The sequence below is a fragment of the Cryptococcus neoformans genome, chromosome 12, assembly GCF_000149385.1.
Source record: "Cryptococcus neoformans var. neoformans B-3501A chromosome 12, whole genome shotgun sequence".
Lineage (NCBI taxonomy): Eukaryota > Fungi > Basidiomycota > Tremellomycetes > Tremellales > Cryptococcaceae > Cryptococcus > Cryptococcus deneoformans.
Genome location: NC_009188.1, coordinates 895,761 through 921,279, shown reverse-complemented (window position 1 = coordinate 921,279; position 25,519 = coordinate 895,761). Strand labels below are relative to the sequence as shown.

Genomic DNA, 25,519 nt, shown 5'->3' with positions numbered 1-25,519 from the left:
TCCTGTACCCACCCCTCCAGATCAAGCGTAATTCGCGCCTCAGGCTTTAAGCGCTCCCCTCAATTTTATAACTCCATCCTCTGCCCTCATCAATCCTGCCCCTCTGAATACCCGTCATCGTATCCCTCAATAACTTGACGAGCGGGTTGAAAGGGATGGTGTAATCTTGGTTTCGATAGGTGATCCCGCCGATGGATACGACGACGACGCCGGTACCGCAGCCGAACATCCTGTATCGAAAAGGACAAGGGAGAGAGATTAGCGAAGGCTATTGGTAAAAATAATAAATATAGAGAGAGGAAAGAGTGAAGGCCGCAGAAACTAGGAAAAAGCACAAAAAGAGAAACAAAACGGGAGAAAAGACGTACCCTTTCAAACTACCATCCTTCAATCCCTCCAAAATCTCCCCCATACTAATATCCCTCTCCACTATCCTGATCTTTTTCGGCATCTCCACGTCCCCTTCCGCGAATGGGAAAGCCTTTTTTCCGGAAGCATGGTCTTCAACGAGCTCAATAATGGATTGACGGGTGACGCCAGGTAGGACGATACCGTTATCAAGGGACATGGTTGTGAATTCGAGGTCTACATGGAAAAAGGCGCAGAGGAATGAACGTTAGCGCTAGTTGAGGTGAAGTAGAGAAAGAGTGAACGCTAGGGAAGGGAAAGGGGGAGAGGTAGGGTAGAGAATGAACGTACAGCCATCAGAAGCCTGCTTAATAATCCACATGTTCATAGCGCCCGCTTCGGAGATGTAATCTTCCTTGCCGTGCAACCAGAGGGACATAGCGTATCCCTTCTTCTTAGAGATGTTTACTGTGCCTGTGAGAAGCTTAGCCAGAGTTCTGATCAATCAAAAGAAGTCAAAAGTCTCGGGACAGGCACCGAGATCGAGGAGAAGAAGGAAAATCGACTGACCATAGTTCGCCCCAAGCTTGAAACTACCCGTCCCGCCAGGCCAAGCCCTGATAAACTCCTTACAGGCATCCAGCTTCAATCCCTTTCCTTCTCTTTCACTACTCCCATAAAGCCCCAGACCCAGATTCAAAGATGTCACTACGTACAACAAAGCCTCATCCGCGAGAGCGTCTTCTTTGATACCGAATGATTGGGAAGTTTCGAGCAACGTGGGGCGGATGTATAGAGATGAACCGTCGGTGGAGGGTACGATAGGGGTCTCGAGGGAAAGGAGGGAGGAGAAGAGGGAAAGGAGCTCGATGTTATCCCAGTCATGCTGTTCAGAGTGTTAGTCGAGCGTTTGATGGCGGCTGGAGTGGGAGACATACAGGAAGACCGAGACGGGCACCAGAACGCTTGAGTCTGTCAAAGTTCATCTCAGGCCTGAACAATCTCAAATCGCCTTGCTCAGATTTATAGCACTATATATCCTATCAGTACTCCGTATCTTCCTCGCCACCTCGTTGTTCATTGTCGAATCAGCTCACCTTCATCCCTTCGAAACAAGTCACAGCGTACTGCAAAACGCCTGCCAGAGGATCAAACGCCAAATCCTTCCTAGGCCCAATTTTGGGTGTACCCCATCCGGTGTGGCGGGACCAGGGAACGGTGAGCATGTATCGACCGTGTGATTCTTTGCCCGGGGCTGGAGTGAAATCGGCGGGGAGGCGTGTCAGTTCAAGATTGGATGCAAGAAGAGCCTGGGACATCTTCGCTATTGGCCTCTTTGGTGCTGGTGTTGTAATGAGGTGGAAGAGTTGTTTATAGATAAGAGGAGATGGATAGTATAAATGAAGATCGGTATTTATTTTCGGTGATCAAAATTCAAGGCTGTCCGGTCGGGCGACAACCCATCCGATGGAGTCGAACATCTTTTATTTTCGTTCCAGATTCACGGATCACCGCGGTCTCTGTAAGGACGTTCCTGATCCGTGCCGGGGGTCATTTGCGGAGATATCCGAAGCATTAGAACTTTACCGCATGGATTAGCATTGGGTTTGTAAGGGAGCATTGAAAGGGAAGTGTCGTTGCAATACAAATGTCACGAGGGGCTATTAGAAAAGTTATGATGTTTTCGGAATTCTATTAGAATCCATTTGTAATGTCGCGCGCGACGGGGAAAGACTGGCCCCAACCAGTTCCATGCCATTTTTGTATTCGTCTATCATCATCCCATCATTAAAACTTATATAAGAAACATTTGGGTTTCACACCTTCCTCTTTTTACTTTTCTCTAGACCATAACATGGTCTAGAGCAACAGTCGGTCACGGTAAGCATACCACAAGCACGAGAGTGACTGTGCTAACGAGAATGGCTGCCGAAAGGATTGAAAATGCATGAACAGATCGATCGATGGAAGACCGTGGTGTTGAATGATCGCCAGTGGATGACACTTCAGCTCTCAACCTCTTATTCAAATGTTCCCAGTTTCCGCTTCCATCACGCTCCTCCAGCATTACATTCGCCGCTTTCTCGTTCCAATCTGCAACCCACCGGCAACACTTGACACCAGTCTTCCTTCCTTCCTCACTGCTGGCGCGAAAAAAAAGTTAGGATGCGGGGTCCCCAGGGAGACGCGTGCTGGGCGCCACACTTGTGGTAACGCCGAAATCTCCGGAGCTGGTTCGAGGTGAGATTCAGGGTCTGTGTGCAACAACAACAAGGCCCCCGCCCGCCGCCGCTTGTGTATTCGTGCCCGATGCTTGCTCATGTTCCAGCGCGTCGCTTCTCTTCTAATCTCTTCCTTGTTTCCCTCTTATTCACTAATTTCCTATACTCACCCTATCCTCTCCATCCATTCACATTCACTGGTAAGCATCATCACTCCCCTTCTTGCCACACCGACTCCTACTCCCGTTGCCCCACACGCGTGCCGCCTTGCCGCGCTTCATTACCACGTTCCGCTCAACCTTCCAGTACTCGATAAATAATTGCTTACTCCGTTACCGTTAGTCTCGCATTTCAGAAACAAGTTCCCTCGACGGGGTCACAATACTATCATATCCTCTAGCATCCATCTTGATAGACGCCTAGACTCGCATCAAGTACACTAACAGAACCAACAAGTCGCATCTGTCATGGCAGCTCCGCCCGAGTCACTTCAATCGCTTCCGTCCCCGACGCCGTCCTCATCTTCACAAGCTCATTCTCACTTTGGCTCCCTTCATCTTCAAACACCACAAACATCTTCCACCCCCAGTACCAATTCTCATCCATCGCCCAACCCGCTGAATGAACGTGACGCTCAAGCAAACTCTGCAAGCACAACAACCGCTGTCCAGCCTGCCGCTTACCTCCCTTCAGTCTCATCTTCCCCGCCCCCGAATCCACCGCCTTACATCCCCCCACCTCAACACGCCATGCCACCTGATCCAATTCACTCAATGCCTTCAGCAGCAGGTTACGGACAACCGGCAATGTCTTGGGCGAATGCGCCTCCGGGACCGAATGGTTGGAGAAATGGAGGGGGCGTAGCTGGTGGATCGTTTGCAGGATACAGAGGCGGAATCCCGAACGGGAGGCATTTGCCTACGAATCCAGACTACCCCGCGAGGTTTGGCGCAAGGCCTGGTTCGGCACATGGAGAGAGCAGAGACAGAAGGAGAGAAAGGAGAGATAGAGATAGAGACGACGAGAGGGAATTGGAAGAGGAGGTGATTAGTACGATTTTCGTAGTTGGCTTCCCGGATGACATGTCTGTAAGTTCAATTCCCGTCTTCCTCATATGATATGATTGCTGATCAGGCATTATAGGAACGGGAATTCCAAAATATTTTCACATTCGCACCTGGATTTGAGGCTGCAACACTCAAGTTCCCCTCTGGCTCTCGACGTGAACCGACTGCCGCTCTCCTTGCCGAATTAACCCAATTAGCTGCTCACCAGAACGCTCAAGGAGGGGAATATTCAGAGTATCCCCTAGGTAACATCAACCTCGAAGAAGCCATTTCCTCCTTATCTCTAACCACCGCATCTACCTCTCAATCTACCACTCCTTCAGCGCCCATGTCACTCACCCCTTCTGTCTCCTCCAATCCCATGCTGGCCCCTGGTCCTAATCCAGCTATCCCTCCATCTTCCGCTCGGCGCCAAACTATTGGTTTTGCTCGATTCAAAACCCGTAGCGACGCGCTCACCGCAAAGGACCATCTCCAAGGCAAAAAGATTGATCCTTTGACGGGCTCAGTGTTGAAAGCAGAGATGGCTAAGAAGAATCTACACACTAAGAAGACGACGTCCGGTGAGGAGATTATGGGTTTTTTACTAAGATCTGGAAGGCTCGGGTTAGTCCCTGGTGCGGGTCACACTACTGGTCCTGTTTCTGTCAGCGGGACTTCAGGAGGTAATGGAGCGATGGGCTCTGTAAGGGATGCGTGGGAATCGTGGCCAAACTCCAGCTCGGGCCCGGGATCTGATAAGGACGCGCGCCTAAATGTGGACGAGAAGGCCACTGCCAACATGTCTTCTCAATTAAATACCAGTACCAATCTTACGCCATCTTCCGCCTCCGCCCCTACATCTACCTCGGCTCCCGGTGTATCAACCTCGACATCCCCGCCTCTCAGGCAGACCGACTCGAAAGCCCTTTTGGCACTAGCGGAAGAAGCAGATGAGCTTGAAGGGTGGAGTGTAAACGGCGCGCTTGGGATGGGTATGACTATGGGTCCTCCATACGAAGGGTATTCCTCTGTCTCCGCTCCTAGTCAAGGCCAAGCTCCAGGGCAGGGTCAAGGTCAAAGAAGATTAGGGAGCCAGTCTGGACCGGCAGGTGCTGCGTATGGGAGACATGGACATGGGCACGGGCCGGAGTACGGGACGAATGCGACGGGGACGACCCTTTCCGGAGAGCACATGGATGGTGCGCACGTAGGTGGGATAGGATTGGCTGGAGGCAGAATTATGGGTGCCAATCCCGCTGATCAAAATCCACCTGTGGGTCTTATTCTTGCTTTATCATCTCGACTAAAAACATCCACTGACATAGTAATGACTTGCAGATCAACACTCTCTATGTCGGTAACCTTCCCGCAGTCTCACCGCCTACTCATCCGCCAGGCTTCCTCGAAGAATCTCTCCGAGCATTATTCAGTCGATGTCCGGGTTTCAAACGGATGTCGTATAGGCAAAAAATCAATGGCCCAATGTGCTTTGTTGAGTTTGAAGAGGTGATATACGCTAGTCAAGCGATCAAGGAATTGTACGGGCATAATCTTGTAGGTTTATATAATCTTAATGTCGATTTCGCTTCTATTAGCAAGATACTGATTGTGGCCGATTTGAACGCAGGGCGGACTTGTCAAAGGAGGTATCCGACTTTCGTACTCCAAGAACTCTCTCGGCCAACGAGGTAACAACCACCCGTCTCAAATAAACACCAATGTCTTTGGCGGCATCGCACATAACGTTGCTTTGGCTGGAATGTCCATGACTTCGCCTACCACTCAGCAGCATCCATTACCAAATGGTGCTGTGGGATACGGGCTTCCGGGTAGTTTGGGAGAAGGGAGCGCGTCGTTAGGTATGGGCGATTTGAGGAGGGAATCAGGACCAGGGACAGCCACGGCCAATGGGATTTCTACCGGTACTTCGCTCTCACCAACAGCTCAACCATTCAACATATCGCTCCCACCCACTTCTCCCCGATCAAGATATTTTGCCTCTCCACCTCTGAGTACAAGCAACCCTCATAAACTCTCTCCTACCGAATCCGCCTCTGTTTCTGCATCAGCTTCCGCTTCCGCGTCCACATCTGTATCTGCAGGCTCTTCATTGAACTCCAACACAACCAACGGTCTCAGTACTACCGGTCTGCCCACACCGGGTGGCGCTGGTGTGGGTGTACCTATACCATCCTCATCCTCCCGCTCGTCCACCTCTGCTCGCTCCACTGCCTCTGCGTTCCAACCCTTTGGTCAACCATCAACCTCCATCTCGACCAGCGTGAACACCAATACTTCGAGCGGGTTCTCGCCTGTTTCTTCTCCGATAAGAACACCTGCGAGTTTTAGTTGGTTGAGCAGTTCGGCGGGGACAGGCGGTGGAGTGGGGTACGGGTATGAGTTTGGGGGGAGTGTACCGTTGGGAAGTTTGAATGGCGCTGCCAGTGCTTGGGGGCAAAGTGCGGAGAGAAGGGACTAAAGTGACGAGCTCTACCGAGGATAGACGATCTGTCAGCAATAATAAGCAAAGAAAACAAACAATTCATCAGTTACCATCCTTCAAAGACTCATTGTTTCAACAATCTCCTCATTGCCTTCTTTTCAATTATACGCAGTACGAATCCAACAATTCTCTCGATAGCATTTTCCTTGATCATTTTTGCCTTTTGGCGCCCTCGCCAGCCCAAGTTGTCGCGCATCAAAATCATTATTTCGGGTCTCTGGTCTCATTTCTTCTTTCATCAAATTGCTTTATCGGGTTTCGATTTTCATTCTCATTCTCGAACCCGCCAAAAAAAAATCATTCGTTTCTCTGTTATTTGACTAGTCTGCTTTCCATTTTCTCTCTTGCCATCTCGCAATGCTGCCACCAATTTACACTCAACATGCAAATGCCATACATTATTACTCTTTCTTTTCTTTTTTTATACTATTTTGCCTTGCCATTTTTGTTTACCTATCTTTACTCTCTGTGCATAACGCAATGTTATCGGTCTGTATCTGTTTCTTTGCGACACATTTGCAACTTGTCAGTAGATCATGTGACAATGAATGGTTTGCTTTGTTCGTTTCCGAAACCTGATCTACATACATGGTTTACTCGAGAGATGCGAAGAAGCAGTCATCGGTCGAATATCATAACAAACTTTCGTTAAGAGTTCATTTATAGCAACACGCAGCGGAAACATACTGAGCCAAAGTCTGATCAGCATCGTAGAGACGAACAAACCACGCACTCTGTGATGGACTCGGGGGATCCCCTGAACCGAATACACGAACGCAACACAGCGTTGTTTGGACAGAGGGTCCGAGCACCCATCACTACATGATCATGGATGTTTTCAGCGCTTCTCTTTTCCCTCCGGCGCTCTACTCATCTCCCTGTAGGCGTCCCCACCCCCCGCCCCCCCTTCTACACCCCTCTTTTCTCCTCCCTCCCAGTATTCACCTCTCACATCCATGCTTCCTCCATTAATTCCCTTCATGCGTGGCAGAAGAACTCCCATAACTCACCTCCTCTCCTCGCCCCCGTGCTTCTCCCCCCGTTCCGAACCTTCGTTTTCGGCTGTTCTTCCTCGCATACAAACCAGTCCGTGGCCCCATGCGCTATGGTCCATTTCCCATGCCTCTCGCCGGTCCTTCCCTCCTTTCGGGAACTACCTTTGTTTCTTCCGTCGACTATCCCCGGTTTTACCCAACCAAACCTCAAACCCTCCCCCCTGGTGTTGAGTGACTGTAGCGGTGTCACTGTCCTCGTAGAGGCCGGAAAACACCTGATGCCACTTAGTTTCGTGTCCTCGGTCGTTTGTCTACAGTTGTAACTTGAAAGCACTCGATTCAGTCGTTGGAATTGCTGAGCTCGAGAGTTTGAGAAGACCAAGCTGATTGAGCCATGCATTTTTCTACTCGGAAGGGTAAGCCTTTTAATGTCTTTTCTAGCTCTTTGAGCTGACCAAGCTTTCCCATATTTTCCCTACATCCTACCCTCGTTCCTCTGTATCCTTACGGATGATCACGATGTCAGATAAAGTAGTTGATGGTGTGGACAGAAGAAAGAGAAGAATGGGGGGGGAAAACCTCTGTAACCCATAAGAAAATTTCTTCGGTGGACCCGATCCCGGGGATGGACTTTGAGCTGGTCGAGCCAACAGAGCGTGTCGACTTTGCCTTTAGCGATCTATTTGACCATTTCAATAGTTGATGGTGTGCTTATCGTTTAGCGAGGTGGATACCTAGATATCATGTAGATTGCTGTAGCAAGCATTGAAGGATGCTCAACGGCAGATGATTATATATCGTCGACAACTTTTCCGTAGACTCCCATCAACTGGAGGTAAAAGACATATGACAACGAACCGACTAAGCAGTAAAAAACGTCTTATGCAATTTTCTTTATCTCTACCAGTCATCGCCATTCTCATTTTCATTTACTTCGAATCAAAAACCTTGATTTTTTATATTTTTGGGCGACCTAGCAAGTTTACCGAGAACCGCTGAAAAAAAAAATTAACGTTCCGCCGGGTTGGCCTGGGCGACCAACCTTTATATCGCATCAGGAAGAGATAGATCAGTTCTCACAGGCCACGCGGGTTTTATATGAATAAGGGAATCTTTTAATACGATCCGGCGGGACGTTTGCATGATAAGATCGATCGAATAAACCCTTATCTACTCGATCGCTCGTGCCTTCGAAATTGCTTTTGCTTGCTTTTCTCCTCCGCTTTTTCTTTGACAATAATCTCATCTCAGTATATCGATACTCAAGAGCTCGGAGACCATTCAATGCAAAGCAGAAGAGTAGGGAAACCGTTTACAGAGTTAGGAATGTGACGAATCGGTGACAAGGAGCTATTCGCATTACTAGACTCTTTTTCTTCGATCTTTGTTTAATCGTCACTCGCACACTTTTCGAATTCTTGTAATAATTAGCTTTACAAGAAAGGTTAAGGTGAGGAGAAACTTGTGAACCAAACGAAAGACAAGCGATGAACAGATGGACAACGGATGATACATGCCAAAACCTGTTGATAATGCTCCCAATACCCAGATTATCAACCCTCTCCCAACCGATAAGCTACTGTTCACTAACCTAAAAACCCACACAAGACAATATGAGACGCTAATTAATATTAAAATCTATCCTCTACGCCCCCCATTCAAGCCGTCGCCCCCTTCTCATTTTTGTAGTCATCCTCATCATCGGCGCCGCCAATCATAGGTGGTGGGGTGGGGATGTGCTTCTGGAAGAAAAGGTATCGCTTGAAGAACCAGGGGACGCGGACTCGGGTTTCGTAAGATACGAATTGCGCCGTTGGGACGGAGAAGACCTCTGTAAGAAGGGTTAGCGCCTTGCCGTCAAAAAGTGAAGGAGCTAGGAGAAGACGTACGATCGATTTCCTCCAGAGTCAACTGCTTGGTCTCCCTAACGAAGAAGAAAATCATTCCCCATGCAATCAAATTGAGACCCGCGTAGAAACCGAAAGCACCGGTAGATGTCATGACGGTTCGCATACGGGGGAAGGTTATACTAAGGACACCGGCTATATAGAAAGATGGAAATGTCAGCTTGGATTATGTGCAGGGGGGACAGCGAAGACATACCAAAGAAGTTGTTAATGAACACCACCCAAGCCATACCCTGTTCTCGCTGAATAGTAGGGAAGACTTCTGCAGAGTACTGGAAAGCGACGGGTCCTTCACCGAGAGAATAGGCGATGGTGAAGAGGTAGACAAAGAGTACAACGGGACCGATTTGAGAGCCACGGCTGCCGCTGTCTTTGAGAAGAGAGAGACCGGCGGCGAGAAGGAAAATGCACATGAGGGGGAAAGTCTATTCAATAGTTAGCCTTTGTGAGACAAGAGGTTAAAAATGTTGCCTACAATTAAACACAACCTCCTTCGACCAACGGTATCGATCATGAACAATGTAGGGATGGTGAACACAACTTGGACGGCACCGTAACCCAGAGAGGCATAAAGAGCCTGGGTATCAGTATAACCGACGTCCGTGAAAATGGTTGAACTGTAGAATGAGATGACTACAAGCATTGTCAGTTAAAGCCAGGGGAGAAATGGAGAAAACTTACTGTTGATACCGCACATCTGCTGAGCGAGCATAACAGTAGAAGCACCATAGTTCGCCCTCCTGATTCTAGGCACCCTGAAACAATCCCACAACCTAGAAAAGTAGTTGGACCCTTTAGCCAAGGAGAGCTCTTCTTGGTAGATAACGTGAGAGTAGTAGTAGTCCCTTGCCGCAATAATGGGGTGGGCTCGCAGACGCAGGAAAGAGTGGAATGCCTTGTCGTACTTTCCGTGCTTCATGAGCCAACGAGGAGATTCAGGGGTGAACCAGATACCGAGCATGAGGATGAAGGCGGGAATGAAAGCGGAGGCGAGTTGAAGACGCCAGGCGATCTGGCCGGTATTCTTGACGATAACATTGGCAGCGAAACCAAGGAAGATACCTATTCATCATTAGCACACGTTGAGTGGACCGATTCGATTGACTGAATGACTCACCAGCAACGACCCAAAGCTGCCAGAACATCACCAAAGCACCTCGAACCCTAGCGGGAGCAATCTCAGCAGAGAAGATGGGGACAGTAGCGTTCTTCGCGCCGATACCAATGCCCATGACGAAACGAACAGCAAAGAGAGCTTGCCAAGAGTGAGTGAATGCGGAAGCGATCGGGGTGGCGGTAAGACAACAGGCGGTGAGGAAAATTTCACCTCGACGACCGAGGTAGTGGTTAAGAGGGTCGACAATGAATGCACCAATGCAGCCGGCAGTTAAGAAGATGATTGAATTGACAGCACCGACGATCCATTCGTCTCGGCCTTCACCCGCAATACCGAATTCTTCTGGGAAAGACAAGTTCGCACCGTTAGAACCAGTTTGATCCCAACCTGTTCTGGATTAGCCACGCTAGATGAGATCAAGGAGAGTGAGACGTACCTTGTGTGGCAGCACCGATAGCACAAAGAGCGATAGAGTACCAGAGCATCCGAGGACCGTGCCATTTGTGATCTCTTTCGTACTCAAGAGCAGTTTTTTCCTCTGGAGTGAGCACACTGATGGTGTCGAAGTGCTTGCCTTCTCGAGCAACAAGGGCAGCCCGGCCAAAAAGATCGCTATATTCAGCAAGATTGTGACCGTTGGCGAAAAGCTTGGCATCCTCGACAACCTTTTCAGGTGCGAAGCGCTAAAGAAAGGTTAGCAATGATGCTTATGTATGATAGTCGACGGAATCTGATGCTCTCCAACTCAAGATGTCGCCAGAAACAATGACCACGACATTCTCCCTGCCAAATTGCAAAAGAATGAACAGAAGACTCACTCTCAAAGGGTTTTGAATGATATTGACCGCTGGCGTATGGTGGCTCTTGTCGCCCATGTCCTCAATATGAGACGCATCAGCGGCCTTGGTGTCGTTCTCATGGTAGGAAGAGGAAGGAGGAAGAGAGGTCTTCTCGACGTGTATGCTGTCGGGCTTATAGTCAACCGTCGACATCATGGTGATGGTGGTGCTCAAGGTAACGGAGGTAGGAAGGACGAGTGGCCAGGAAGGAAGGATATATAGAATAGGAAGAGGAGGTGGGGCCGTTTGTCTTTTCGAGTGTGGGGCTGTTTATATTTGTCAGTGGGCGGCAGGGGCTCAACCGGGGGAATCAGGGCGAAATGCGGTAAGTGCCTGCAATGCCCCTTCATCATGCCCAGCGGCAATTACTGTCTTGGGGTTCCGCGACGCACTCCTTGGCATCTTCTCTTTTTTCCTCTCGCCATGCGCCATGCGCGTCTGTTTGGTCCTGGCAGATGACAGCAGCCCGGCATGGGACTCCGCAAGCGAGCTCTGGGGGCTATTCCCGCTTGGGGCACCTGGAGGGGTTCAGGGAATCACCTAGTGTCTGCCGTGCTTTTTCCACGCGGAGCAAGAGTCCGATCGGTTCCTCAATGCTATTTTGATCGCGTTCCAGATAAGCTTATTTGGACTTGTTGGCCCATGTTTGGTTATTTTGGGAGGTTATTTTTCCTTGATCGCTCCATCAGGACGCCAAAAGGTGTTCTCAGAACAAAATTATATCTGGGTTTTTTGGGTCTTTATTTAGAATTTGGCGGGAATTTGGCCCCAAAGTCTGGCCCCCACCGCCAGTCCCGCCGGCTTCTCGCCGCTCGAATTGAACTCTTATTTTACCCTTTTTTATTCAGTTTCCGTCTTACGTATATCACATCAATCAGCACTCGTTCAGATCCTATCTATACATCCATCTGTACTTTTCCTTGCCGCTGCGGTTGTGCCAGGGTAAGATGGGCTGTTTCGGGTCGACGAATTCGTGAGAATAATGCAATTCGGGAATTGATGGATGATGTGCCTATGAATCGCCAAAGTGGGATAGCCCAACTTGGCACTCGACCAAACCCTGGATACTTGTTGTAAATACGTCGAATACCGTACCTTTAAGGCTTCATCTTGGCTTTGCCAGCCTGGGTTTTGCGCCCCATGCTTCACGACTCATCTGCTTTACCCTTTCCCCCTCGCTTCGCCATTTCTCGTCTCTCGTCTCATCCCGCTGCTGTCCATCTCCATCCTCCATCTTGTTGGCCTCTGTCCCAGCCTCCCCAATCTCCCCCGGGCCAGCTACCCTAACTTCCCCGACTTCCCCAACTTCCCCGACTTCCCCAACTTCCCCGACTTCCCCAACTTCCCCAACTGCCCCAACTTCCCCAGCTTCCCCACGTCCCACTTCCCTTTCCTTTCCTTTTTCTACTTGAAAACAGCAAAGAATACAGATATGCATAGCACACACAGTACATAACACTACAGCACGCAAAAAGAAGGTAGAGAGCAAAATCACACGATTGGAAATAATTTAATGTAATCGTGTACAGACACAGGAGGGCGCAAAAGGTAAAAGTATGACACATCAACAGTTTAGCCTTTATTTTAAGCTTCATATATTTCACATTTACTTATTTATGTCTTTTCGACTTCTCTTTTGTGGTTCTTTCGTAATTATCTAATTAAATTTTAGACTTCACTTCGAGGTACCCCGGCTTACCCCGAGTACACTTATACAACGAGAGAGTCGCCTAAACTGATGACCAAAAACTGGTTTTATGGACCCTATCAATTTGTGTACGGATTATGGCGAAGGATGCGGATTGTCCTCATTGACAAATTTTTGGCGCCCTACCCTCAACCGGGCACCAAAAGACGTTGCTTAATCATCCTTGGGCGATCATCCCTTGCTTCGTTATTAGAGCTACTCGAAACAATCGAAATTGAATCCATCTCTTTCAAGTTCTCGGTACTTTTGGCTTTCTTTTTTTTATTCAATCTTCCTTCCGGCCATGTATCTACTCAGTCCACCTCTTTACCCTCACCCCTCAACCCGTCCGTCTTTCACCTTATTTTTCAATTTCTCTCCCACTCATGAAAACATTCAGTGTCTTTCATTCGGTTCCGGACGCGACATGTTCCGCCAGTCCATTCTTCCTGAATCTCTCTTGATTCTCTCCCTATATGTCCTGCGGTCACTAACCATTACTGTCAATGCCGCCTTTCACCGCTCTGCAAGTAAATGTACTACAACTTTGGCCGATATTGGCGACACAATCCCTCTACCTTCGATGGCACCGCTGGAGAGTTTGGAATCACGTTCTTCCAGGGTTGTTGGCAATTACCTGCTTCAGAGTACGAACCATTCGGAAAAGGTTCAGCCAAGGATGAGGCAAGTAGGACGGGGGATAGCAAAAAAAGGAATGATGGGAACTTATCAGACATGTTTCTGTTGATCGAACCATCGAGCCAAAACTGGTTCCCCCAAAGGTAGAACTAAACTCTTTAGCAGCCACTCCTTATTGAGATGACAAAGTAAGCCGTGACCGCGTCACCTGAGACTATGGCTCAATGCGCTCGGAACCTGGAACAAAAAAGGATGAAGGATGATGTAAGTCGTCGAAGTCGTAGTCGTAGTTGTGCGAGCGAATATCTGCAGGACGACAGACCGAATCTTATGTAGTATGGTGTATAAACGTGATACATAAAGTTTCGATACCTTCATACAATCGTTTATACTTCGATTTATCTTCCTTATATCCCTTCGATCGGTAGTTCTATTCTTTGTACATCTGTTTCCTGGCCCTTTCTTTCTTCTTATTATACAACAAACTAATAATAAGTACGTACTGTAACAATATGCACGTTATAAGTCAACAGCTATTGGCGTACGCATACAATATTATATGTATGGCTCACTTCTCCTGCAGCTTGAAGTGTTGCTTAATGGACTCGATGCATAGTCTATATATGCCGAGCGAGATCGATGCAGCAACAGATCATGCCAGTGATGATGATGATACTATCATTTACTACAAGGAGTGCCACACTCTGACGCGTCCGGCCATTTTTAACGCGTTTGCGTTGACATGAGTTTCAGCTCGCTCGGCGCGTTCATTTCTTGCATTTCACCACCTTCCCAATTACTTATCTTAATTCAAGTTACTCTTCATTTACCGAAAAGCCACCGGCGGCTATTGGCAGGATGTCCACAGTGACCTTTGAAAATAGTACGTGCCGTTGATGCTGTGGAGTGCAGAAGCTGACGGGACTGATTAGTCTTTCACGGTGATTCTGCCGACTTGGGAAGTGAGTTCTGACGGGCTTCAAAAAGCGGTCATGGGATGTGTATGCGATGGGTGCACTGGCAGAGGGGGATTTGTTGCTTTCAGGTGGATTTTTGGCAAGGATTGGTTGCCGTGGAGCTGTGGAGTCCGGATCCGGATGGCGTGGCTTTGAGCATCATAAGTCGTGGCCGGATTGACCTTGATGAGCTTTTCAAGAATTCTCGACCATCACCGTATTCCCACCGTCAACCACTTACCATGATGTGCTCGACTGATTTAAAGACAAAGAGCTGACCCTATCTTCTAGAGCTCCGTTTTAACCCCGTTGGATTTGGGTGGAAGGCGTACCAGAGCGAGGACAACAACCCCACAACTTATAATGGTTCGGATATCAGGCATGCCACCTGGTTCCGGTGAGTGAATGTCGTCAACACGCCTTACTGATTGCCATCTTTAGAGTCGCCCGTCATTTTCAGCTTCGACTGGGTATGCGAAACTCTGAAAAGCCTCGGATCTCGTTTGACGGTTTCAAGAGAGATGTGAGTGGCAAATTCTGACGTAGTTATTTTGTCATAGCTTATACGTGCTTCTATTGCAGGACTTGGATAAGATCAAGCGGACTCTCCAGGAATATTTCAACATCACGCTTGAGACTAGAGATACGAGTTTGAAGGGATGGAACTGGGGTGAGGCGCAAGTGAAAGGTATGTGCAGTCTCATCCATCGAATCTCGAGCATGCTAACAAATTGATAGGGAGTGATCTAGTCTTCCAAGTTCAAGGCAAAACCGCATTCGACGTTCCTCTCTCTCAAGTCGCCAACTCCAACATTGCCGGCAAGTACGAAGTCGCGCTCGAATTCAACCCTCCTTCCAATTACAAATTTGATCCCAAAGACCTCAATAAGCGTCCTCCTGACGAAATGGTTGAGATGCGTTTCTACATTCCCGGAAAGAGTATGAAAAAGGCTGGTAGCGATGCTGGTAGTGGTGGCGAGGAGACGGAATTGGATGAGGAGGGTAATGAAGTCAGTGCCGCGGATGCGTTCCACAGTTTGATCAAGGAAAAGGCGGACATTGGAGCTGTCGTCGGGGATAGCATTGTGGTGTTTGAAGACTGTCTAATCTTGACACCCAGGCAAGTTCTTTCACTTGCTATCTCGTCGAAACGATCGCTGATGTATTTGCAGAGGCCGATTCTCTATCGAAGTTTACGCCGACTCCATCCGACTAGTTGGTAAATCCACCGACCACCGAGTCCCATTTACTTCTATTCACCGGATCTTTCTTCTTCCCAAGCTTGACGATTTGCACGTTCAGCTCGTTCTTGGTCTCGACCCTCCTATTCGACAAGGCGCTACTCGATACCCCTTCCTTGTCGCACAGTGGCCCAAGGATGAGGTCGTCAATGCGGAACTCAATCTCACAGAGTAAGCTACATTATTATTCCCATGGATATGTGCTGATCAGTTTTAGTGAGGAGCTCGCACAATACCCTGACTTGGAGAAGACTTATGAAGCGACCACCTTCCAGGTCGTCTCTCGTGTGCTCAAAGCATTGACTGGAAAGAAGGTGACCCCCCCCGGAAGCTTGAGAAAGTGAGTTTCTTGCCATCTTTTTACCACGTAAACACAAACTGATTCCCTCCTCAGCGCTCAAGGCCTCAACGGTATCAGAGCTAACGTGAAGGCCGTCCAAGGAGAACTCTACTTCCTCGAAAAAGGCCTGATTTTCATCTCCAAACAACCCATTCTTATCGATTTCTCCAAAACCGATAGTATTTCATTTTCCCGTGTCGGCGGCGGTGTCGCTTCCGCCCGAACATTCGACATGCGCGTCGTATCCAAGACCGGAGGCGCTGACCATGTGTTCAGCGCTATCAACAAGCAAGAAGTCGGACCGATCAGCTCGTTTTTGCAGTCGAAGAATATCCGACTCAAGAATGAGATGGAGGAGGCGATTGTTGATATCGATGAGCCGTTTAGCGACGACGATGAGGAGATGGAAAGTCCTTCTGAAGACGAGAGACCATCGAAGGCAAAGAATGACAAATCGAAGACTAAGCCTGTGAAGAAAGCAGCCGATGACGATGAAGATGAGTCTGGTAAGCGCTCCCTTCCTCTTTCCATTTTTTCTCATACAATGCATCGTTTGCTGACGAAAACCATGACAGATGATGAAGACTTTGAAGATGAATCTTCTGACGGCGGCTCACCAAGTGAATCTGACTCTGACGACGATTCTGGCATGGCTTCAGATGCAAGCGACCCTATGATGGAAGAACTGCGGAAGAAGACTCAAGCGAAGCGAACAAAGGCAAAGGAGACAAGTGGGAGTGGAAGTGAGGATGAGAAGCCGAAGAAGAAGAAGGCGAAGAAGGATGACGATGAATAGAGGGTATGGGGTAGTTGAGAGGGGCGAGAGATGCCTGTGTCCAGATGTATCATATGTATGGCTATAGATCGTTTTGGAAAGTCAGGCGAGCCCGAGTTGTTCCAATTCCACAAGTCACATTACATTGCAAATCACATACATGGTACGTACGAGGAAGGGATCAGATATGATAATGAACTCCAAAACAAAGCAAGCTTAATGCTATACAAATCCAACAGATTGCGGGAATCCATACTTAAATGACGCGCACCACATGGTTGAGAAATAGGACTTTTCAAGAACTGAAAGAGGTAAGAGGAGAAGATAGGAAAGGAAGACAAAAGAGAAGGAGAGGACCATGATCATCTCCGGCACAAACGCGTGCGAAGATCGTAATTGTATTGCTGTCCTCCTGGTTAAGCTTGTCAAGTCGTCGTATCTTTTTTTATAACTGCTTGGAAGGTACCTGAAACGACCAATTAAACCTTCTGTTGACCGCTGACAGTAGTATTTGTACTGGAGTTATTAAAAAAAACACCTTGCGGGAAAAGTTATCAGCAGTCCATAAACTCATTAGAATTGATTATCCTTTTCGTCATTCATCATGCGTCATTCTCGTATTCTCTGTTGTCCACGGTAGCCGTCGACATTCTCCGTGTACCCACAAATAAAGGAACGCCGTCTGTCGTCTTCCATTACCTTTCTACCTGTCACCTGTCGACGTAAGACAGTGGAGCATATGATTTGGGACTTGGAAACCTTCCAATTTTGCTTCCGGCGTGAAGATGTACAAACCGAGCCATTTTATGACGATAACTCAAATAGGGAAAAAAACTTGCCAGGGTGGCCAAGTGAAAAAGTAAACAAGCCAGAGTTCCTTCCGGCTTGTCCTTTGCCTATTACTTTCCCTCTGAACATCTGTTGTGTAATGCTCTCACGTCTTCATCATACCTCCTTCGGTCCTATAATCCAGGATACGTATCAAAAGCGGCAGAAACGACCATAAACCCCATACATAATGAAAATATGGCAATTCAAAGTCAAGAAAGGGAACGGGAATCACGCACAGCGCGAAAGCCCTATCACTCAACAGCTAGATTGAATTCGAACGGGAATCACGCACAGCGCGAAAACCCTATCGCTCTACAGCTAGACTGAATTCATTACTAACTTGAGTCTTTATCGCCCAGCCAACTCCCTCATCTCCTCGATCATGCCCTTTTCCTTCTTCTTGACCACTGCCATCTTCAGCTTCTTCTTCTTCCTCTCCTCTTTCACTTTCTTCCACCCAATCTTACTCAACTTCTTCTCCAGTTCTCCTGAGAGACGCATCTCTTCAAGAGTCTCCAGATCTCCCAAAATGGGCTCATTGCCGATCATGACGATTGGCGAGTCCGCCGCAGCAGGCAGACCGAGACGGGCTAGGATAGAGAGGATGATCTCACGGTCTGGCCGGGAGTGGAGAGGGATATAAGTGATATGTCGGTTGGTTGAGTGGGAAGAGGCGATGATATCGATTACGTCGTGCGGGAGTTGCTTACGTCTATCCAAAGTGTGAAGGGGAGGTTAGGGACAGAAGGAAGTGAGAAGAAGAGGAATGTCAGCCAAAGTCTCTTGTGCTGCTACGTTTTCCCCACTGGGGAAGGGGGAATATTAAAAGACAACGAGCTCACCCATTACCGCCAAACCAAACGACGACCTCATCGTCCCATTCACTCTCAATATCCTTCAACCACTCCTCCTCCCCCTCTGCTTTCTCTTTCCCTTCCTTACCGTTCATGCTCGCCAACCCCCCCTCTCCACCAAACTTCCTCGCTGCTGCACTAATACCAAGTATTGTGTTCGCATCCAGCGGTTTCGAGGGGTCAATGCTCTCAGATAAGACGTTATACTGTGAAGCAAGGATGTACGACTGAAGAGCGAGGAGTTCATGTGAGGCTGGGATGGGTCGGGGGCGAAGAGCTGGGCGGGTAATTTTTGGAGGAGCTAAGTAGATTGAATAGAAGATAAAGACAGATATCAGGATGAATTACACATGTTATATTTAGGGGATAATATGGGGATAATGCAAACTTACGAAGAGCATGGTGTTGTTGAGCTTGCAATTGAACCATCTTCTCAACTTCCTTGACCTTTTCGACCGCCTGGACTTCCTTATTCACCTCAGTTTCCTTCTTTGGCCTAATCCCTTTCAACATCCACGCCGTTTTTTTATGAGGTGGCTGATATTCCCTCTCCTCTCCCATCCCCTCCCACTCTAACGCGTTTACATCGACGTTGACATTGACATATTGAGCTTCCGGAACGAGTGCGATTCGTTTCGCTATATCTCCCAGGAAAAGACTGGGTGGCCTGGCGGAGGGGACAAAGATGAGAATAGCGATGGTTGTGAAAATAATGCAAACCAAGAAAACAAGTCGCAAGATTGGCTTCGGGACCGTAAATGCGGATTGGAAAGAGCGGAAGTGTGAAGTAGAAGGTGAGACAAGGTTGATTGGTGGTGCGAGCTGTAGCTGCTCCTGGTCCAAACCTTGGCATGAAGGGGACAAGATGCTGATTGTCGAACTCTCAGGAATAGACTCAAGATCTCGGGCAGCATAATAACCATTTCCATGTCGTCCGTGCCCAGAAGAAGGGTAGACAGAAGTAATGAGAGTGAAGCGTTCTTGCTGAGGGCTACGTGAAGAGCGAGCTTTGAGGGGTGGTGGTGAGCGGTGGTGGCCATCGACGGAATATTGAGGAATAAACTCGGAAGGCAACAACAAAGATTTGACCGAAGTCAGACCGTGATTGGGATCAAGTTTAGATCGTGGGCCACGCGAAGGAGGCGAAGGAGGAGGGGAGAAAAGATATTGGTGGATAGGGGAAGACATGTTGGCTAGGAAGGATTCGCGCTATCAAAGCGGGGCTTGGAGTGGTGACAACCGTCAAGGTCGATGGATGGGGTAGTTGCGTAGCTGTCAAAGCGGTATTCGGTGGGTTCGGTCAACGAACGGTACTGCTGATCACCTCTCAGAGGCTGCAGTTGATCTAATAGCAGGAGGAAAAATAGATGAAGATGGAGAGACAAAATACGAAAATCAAAATCGAGAGTAATTAAAAAGTGAGACATAACATACGCGACTGCTGCTGCAGCAGTCGAGGGGAAGTATGCTCTAGGGTTGTGCTGGAAAATTGGGAACTGGGAAATCCTTCTTTGCCACATGACAAAAAAAATCACGAACGACGCGACTTCGTTCCCTGAAAAGACCCTGAATTCCGTTTATCGTTACAGATCACGATGGATAAGAAACTTTCTTCATATACACCGGCTCATATCAGTTTACCGCTACTTATGCGTTGCTGCTGTACCAATATTCACATTGTTAGCTCTAAACAGCACGCAGTAAAAGACCCGGAAAAGGCTGGGTGAGAAATGCGGACGGAGAACGGCCAAGTACGGTTTGTTCACGAATGGCAGGTGGCGTTCAATCTCCCTGACATCTGCAGGCACCAAACGCGTAAAAAGATGAAAACGCGTAGATAAATAAATCAAAGAGAGGGACTTTGAGACGCGTAAATATATCTTCGACTCTTTTTGCTACTGGCCACTGAGTGATGACTGATGGCTGAAAATAAAATGATATTGGCAGGACAAATCGAGAGGTCGGGTAAACATCCCACACCATGAGGAATAGCAGCGATAGAACAAAAAACACCATGCATCTGAAAACCTATGCCCAGCTAACGCTGTTACCTGCCGACAACTTCCCGATTCGATAAACTGAAATCATGATGAGCGAGGGCCGTTCGTTCAAAGCCCTGAAAGAGTGTCAGAGGAAAAACCGTCGAGAACGGATCCATTCGAGTTAAAACGACGCGTGGAAGTAATCGGAGAGAGTGTCGGTTGTTCCAAATGCCCCTCTGTTGTCGACAGTCTACAGGCAGAATTGCCGCTAGTCACCGTTCCTAATATATTTCCAGTACTCATCCCAGCCTCCATCATAGACCTCATTCCCTTCAAACGACTCTCCAACTCCTCCACATCATTCCTCACCACCAAACTCGCCCTACTCGTCTTCTCTGTCTCCTCTTTCATCCTAATTCTCATCCCATCCCATACTTCCTCCCCCCACCCATTTCTACTCTCCTCTGTACTATCCGCCCACTCCCTAATCAAATCCCGATTAGCTACTTTATTATCCCATCTCTTTCTCATATCCCCTTGCCCATTTGCTTCGGCAGTGGCTTGGCGTTCGCTCATGAAACTGGATTTAATGGAACGGTAATCCATTCCATAAACGCCCGCGAGTGAAGTGAGCAAGTCTTTGCGCTGCTTCTCAAGAGCCCTTAGGTTATTGCGCTCATTGATGAGGGATTGGCCGGCAGTGGAAAAGAGGGCTTGAGAAGTGGTGTTGGAAAAAAGAGATTTTGAGTTGAAGATCTTTGCAAGTGGAAGCTTCTTATTCTTGCGCCGCTTCCGGGTGGCGGTTGTAGATTGCGAACTCATGGAGCTGAAGTTGCCACTGTTGCTGTCGTTAATGCTCCTACTCTGAACATAGATCTGGGTGGGAGAAGGAGTGGCAGAAGAAGACCAGAGGGATGCGGTATCATCGTAAACCGACGCCAAAGACATGATAGGGTAAGGTGCTACTGCTTTCGCTGCGTGTTGTGGTCAAGATAGAATGTGGCGTGGACGATTGACTTGTGGAAAGGAGAGAGGGAAAACAAAAGGTTAAAGGTTAGCTGATGATCTAGAAGGGAGGTATATTAGGATTAACATCCCATAAATCGAGTCAATGATACTCACCAACTCATCCATCCTTTGCATCGACCGTCTCATCCCGAAGGAAGAAAGGATCCACCCGGGGGACCTTTCCTGTTATGCCCCCGCCTGATGCATATGAAAGGGACAAGATGTTTCCTCACATGTTCCATCAGCAGCCTACTGATTTAACTGCTACAGTAGTAGTGCAGAATTGCTGTAAAATCCACGCGATGCAAAATCTTTTGCTTTTGCCTTCGGTCCCCCAGCTCAACTCTGATTAGAAACATTTAAGACAGGAGAAACGGTGTGACACTCGATTCGTTTCGATTCGTTTACATTGCAATTCCTATTTCACATTATTTACTTTTATGACCATTATCCCCAAAACTCAAAAATGTCCATATGCCTGACCCCAATGATATTTATCCATGTAACCAACCCAAGTTCACACCTCTTACCACCAGAAGGACGCCATTGCCTGGGCCTAATCCCATCAATCATGGATCTGAACTTTGATAGCTCCTTGAGAGGGATCAGCGGCCACATGGAAAGCCTTGACAGCCTCTTTCAAAGTAAAACGGTGGGTGACAAGTGGTTTCAGGTCAACAAGCCCACCAGAGATGAGTCGAATTGCTTTCGGGTACTGTATGAGGGTATTTTTTTAAAGATCAGCAAGGGCTTTCCTAAAGGAGCTTGATAAGACATGGGGAGACTACTGACTTGATTGTTGTATCTGTACTGGAACTGAAGATCAATCTCGCGGGCACTGCAGTAGCCAAATGGGTACTGACAAGATAGTTTTAGCTACGGACCATTCATGTTGGGATTGGGAGCAGGGAAAAAGACTTACACTTTGCTCTGAAGGACCAACACCGATGACAAAGACCTTGCCTCCAAATTTGACAGACTGTCAAAATGATATAGAGTCAGCGTTTGCGAATTTGAAGACGTGTATCAAGTAAGGTCTTACGAAGATAGCAGATCTGATACTGCTCTCCACCCCGGTACAGTCAAGTGCAATGGAAAGCTGCATGCCCGCCACATCTTTGATCTGCTTCGCAACCTCCTCGGGTTTTGCAGTCTTCTCAATCAGTACAGTCTTGACAGTTGGGAGAAGCTTCTTGGCGAACTCCAGTCGGGATGCGAAGAGGTCGGTAATCACAATGGGGGTACAACCTGCAGCGTGGGCAGCAAGAAGAGTGACTAGCCCTATAGGACCCGCTCCGCTATCACATGGTAAACGCTGCACTCGAGACAAAGAGAAAAAAAAAAGATACCAAAGCGCGAGTAAACTTACCAGATAACGATAGGGTCTCCCAGTCTCACACCAGCCCTGTCAATACCGGCCAACGCCACTGTAAGGGGTTCACACAAGGATCCCTCTTCATAAGACATGTTATCGGCCAGACGGTGGCACCAGGCAGCGGGATGGTTGTGGTATCGAGTGAGTGTACCGTGGTAAGGAGGAGTAGAGAAGAAGACGTCGGCCGGACCTAGAGGAGGAGCATAAGCAGCTACAGTGAGACCGACGAAAGAACACTTACAAGCGTTGTAGCGACCTGTACGACAAGGTTCACATGAAGCAAGTCCACATGGAACACCAGCTTCGATAGCTACCCGGTCACCGACCTGCCACTGTGTAACGCCTTCTCCAATGGCAACGATTTCGCCTGCCGATTCATGACCTGCTCCGCATTCGTCTGTGACAATCATAGTAGGCCCAATGTGGCCATGCTTCCAGAAGTGAACATCAGAACTACATTAGACATTAACTTTCTGAACTCCGTTTTGGTATGAAAGACGGGAAAAACGTACCCGCAGATACCTGTGGCGCGAACATGGATTGTCACTTCACCAGGACCGGGCTCGAATCGAGGCTTCTTGATCATGTGGATCTCATGAGATGGATTGTAAGCGCAGGCGATGTTGAGATCGGGGTCGGAAAGCTCGGGGGCATCTTCGGCAAGCGTTTGGAACTCGGGATGCTGAAGGACCTTTGTAGGGTCGTAGTGGGCGCGGTATTTGGAGGCAGGGATGGATGTGATAGCGATGGTCATTGTTGTGAGTAATGGTTAGGTGGTGCATTGCGAGCAAAAACGGTTATTTGGGCTGATAGTATCTTTATACTCGGCAGTTCTACCGAACAATAGGCCCTTGCACCTGTCGAGACAGAAGAAGATTGCCATCTCGGGGTCATCCGACAGGAGAACATATACAGGCACGGATGTCGGGGCCGTGGCCGCTCCGGCTATTCGGTCGCTCTCTTCCGGTTTTGTTTGTGCGTTTTGTAAGCTTCATTCTTGCTTCCGACAGTGGCCAGACCTTGCAGGAAACTCACGGCCCATAGAACTCGTTTTACGACAACAACAGCTCGCCAAATCTTCTGATCATTAACCCTTGTGGCTTTGCCAAGCTTCCCAGAATTTCGACCACAGCACTCATTCAACATGCCAATTACTCTCGACTTTACCGGCAAACTCGTGCTCGTCACTGGAGGCGGACGAGGAATTGGTCTAGCAATCTCCAAGGCTCTTGCCGAAGCTGGCGCCGACGTTGCTATCAGTTACACTTCAAAGGATGCCACACCCGTCGCCAAGGAGCTGTCTGACAAGTATGGGACGAAAGTCAGGGCCTTCAAATGCGAGATCACGAAAAGTAGCGAGGTGGATGCGTTGGTTGAGGAGGTGAAGAAGGAGTATGGTAAAGATGTTGATATCGGCGTTGCGAATGCTGGTAAGCCAACGTTTCTCTATCGTGGGGTTAGTTGTAGACTAAACGATTGCTTTCGTAGGTGTATCACTCTGGAAAGACGCTCATGAGAACACCGATGGTATATATAACTCTCATCCCGATTTGCATGGGTTCAATCGCTGATGCTTTATGTCTCAGAGGATTTTCAATCCATCTTCGCCGTCAATACCTTTGGGCCTTACTACCTTTCGCGTGCCCTCGTTCGATCCTGGCTTGGTCTGCCCGTACCCGTGAACTCTGCCAGCGACCCAATCGATGTCGCCAATATGAAGAACGTCGACCTCAAAAAACAAATTCTTTTTGTATCTAGTATCTCGGCGCTCGTGGCTATGAACCCTCAGAGACAATCAGCTTATAACGCAAGTAAAGGGGCTGTCACGATGCTGGCAAAGGTACGTTCCATATCTGTCACTTGCTGAGATGTTTGCTGATTGAATGAGGTGTAGAGTTTGGCGGGCGAATGGTCTCATATTGGTGTTGCCATCAACTCAATTTCTCCTGTATGTCCAATCATCTCCTTCCACTTTAATTACCTCTCCTCGGCCTCTTACCCTGCTGATACCCGAACCAAAGGGCTACGTGTCCACCGATATGATCGCCAATCCTCCCGACGCCACTGCCTCAACATGGGTCAAAGAATGGGAGAAGCGCACCCCTGTCGGCCGGTGAGTGCAATCATCAGCCCCTTTTTTTTCCTTCTCTCCCTTTCAAGACTAAGACTAATAGCCGTATCTTTTTCATGCATAGATTCGCTACGGCCGACGAAATAGGAGGTTTCGTCGCTACGCTTTTGTCTGATAAGATGGGTGGGATGGGTTTCATGGCTGGGTCGGATATTGTGGTGGATGGAGGTGAGTATCATGCTTGGCTGGATCGCCGATGAGCCAGTTGAATGAAGCTTATGTGTTCACAGGATACACCATCTTCTGAATTTAGACTTGCGGTAAATAAAGAGTAAAGGAAGTAATACAAAACAGGGCACTTTGTGAATATTATCGATCGGCATGCTACAAATGACCCTCCTTAAGTAGCTCAATCGTCCGAAAAGTACGTAAGCCTACAGAACTATAATGATTCCATGTCAGAATATGGCAAAAACCAACAGGCACTCACTCTCAGGGACGTTTGAGATTCATGGATAACAACAACTGGACTGAGAACAGTTGTACTTCTTCCAATGCAAACATCGCACAGCTCGTATTGGACTAGTTTCTTTTTGTAAAATACAGTAGTACAACAGTATGCGTCGCTGATGATTCCATTTTATACATACATATTTAGTTGATTGCCCGAGATAACAGTCACTACTTTGGTCCACAATTGCAGTGCGACATCCCACGCAGCGGAAGGCTTCCCCTTACCTTTCGGCATGGTACTTTTGGAGACAATTCTCCCTGCCATGG

General features: G+C 48.2%; 7 protein-coding genes across 7 annotated transcripts; 3 read left to right on the top strand and 4 right to left on the bottom strand.

Annotated features, from left to right (window-relative positions):
- Positions 1-46: 46 nt before the first annotated feature.
- On the bottom strand, positions 47-1,667 carry CNBL3080 (hypothetical protein; the record flags this gene model as incomplete). The annotated part of the gene is made up of 6 exons (XM_767349.1): positions 47-230; positions 369-585; positions 700-822; positions 919-1,234; positions 1,287-1,379; positions 1,446-1,667. 6 exons carry the CDS (start codon positions 1,665-1,667, stop codon positions 47-49), a joined length of 1,155 nt encoding a protein of 384 aa, XP_772442.1.
- A 1,370-nt stretch (positions 1,668-3,037) lies between these two features.
- On the top strand, positions 3,038-6,098 carry CNBL3070 (hypothetical protein; the record flags this gene model as incomplete). The annotated part of the gene is made up of 4 exons (XM_767348.1): positions 3,038-3,658; positions 3,714-4,892; positions 4,958-5,173; positions 5,247-6,098. 4 exons carry the CDS (start codon positions 3,038-3,040, stop codon positions 6,096-6,098), a joined length of 2,868 nt encoding a protein of 955 aa, XP_772441.1.
- Positions 6,099-8,775: 2,677 nt separating this feature from the next.
- Positions 8,776-11,136, bottom strand: CNBL3060 (hypothetical protein; the record flags this gene model as incomplete). Its single annotated transcript, XM_767347.1, has 8 exons — positions 8,776-8,948; positions 9,007-9,159; positions 9,221-9,449; positions 9,500-9,657; positions 9,706-10,086; positions 10,142-10,528; positions 10,578-10,824; positions 10,960-11,136. 8 exons carry the CDS (start codon positions 11,134-11,136, stop codon positions 8,776-8,778), a joined length of 1,905 nt encoding a protein of 634 aa, XP_772440.1.
- A 3,028-nt stretch (positions 11,137-14,164) lies between these two features.
- Positions 14,165-16,639, top strand: CNBL3050 (hypothetical protein; the record flags this gene model as incomplete). The annotated part of the gene is made up of 10 exons (XM_767346.1): positions 14,165-14,189; positions 14,239-14,268; positions 14,554-14,659; positions 14,704-14,785; positions 14,845-14,950; positions 15,001-15,382; positions 15,435-15,674; positions 15,721-15,843; positions 15,898-16,349; positions 16,419-16,639. The coding sequence occupies 10 exons, from the start codon at positions 14,165-14,167 to the stop codon at positions 16,637-16,639; spliced, it is 1,767 nt and encodes a 588-aa protein (XP_772439.1).
- A 1,158-nt stretch (positions 16,640-17,797) lies between these two features.
- CNBL3040 (hypothetical protein) lies at positions 17,798-19,491 on the bottom strand (the record flags this gene model as incomplete). The annotated part of the gene is made up of 3 exons (XM_767345.1): positions 17,798-18,161; positions 18,292-18,604; positions 18,696-19,491. The coding sequence occupies 3 exons, from the start codon at positions 19,489-19,491 to the stop codon at positions 17,798-17,800; spliced, it is 1,473 nt and encodes a 490-aa protein (XP_772438.1).
- Positions 19,492-21,858: 2,367 nt separating this feature from the next.
- Positions 21,859-23,422, bottom strand: CNBL3030 (hypothetical protein; the record flags this gene model as incomplete). The annotated part of the gene is made up of 7 exons (XM_767344.1): positions 21,859-22,008; positions 22,086-22,151; positions 22,216-22,272; positions 22,336-22,591; positions 22,663-22,858; positions 22,910-23,121; positions 23,181-23,422. 7 exons carry the CDS (start codon positions 23,420-23,422, stop codon positions 21,859-21,861), a joined length of 1,179 nt encoding a protein of 392 aa, XP_772437.1.
- Positions 23,423-23,812: 390 nt separating this feature from the next.
- CNBL3020 (hypothetical protein) lies at positions 23,813-25,046 on the top strand (the record flags this gene model as incomplete). The annotated part of the gene is made up of 7 exons (XM_767343.1): positions 23,813-24,098; positions 24,157-24,195; positions 24,255-24,508; positions 24,563-24,616; positions 24,690-24,781; positions 24,864-24,967; positions 25,030-25,046. The coding sequence occupies 7 exons, from the start codon at positions 23,813-23,815 to the stop codon at positions 25,044-25,046; spliced, it is 846 nt and encodes a 281-aa protein (XP_772436.1).
- Positions 25,047-25,519: the final 473 nt, after the last annotated feature.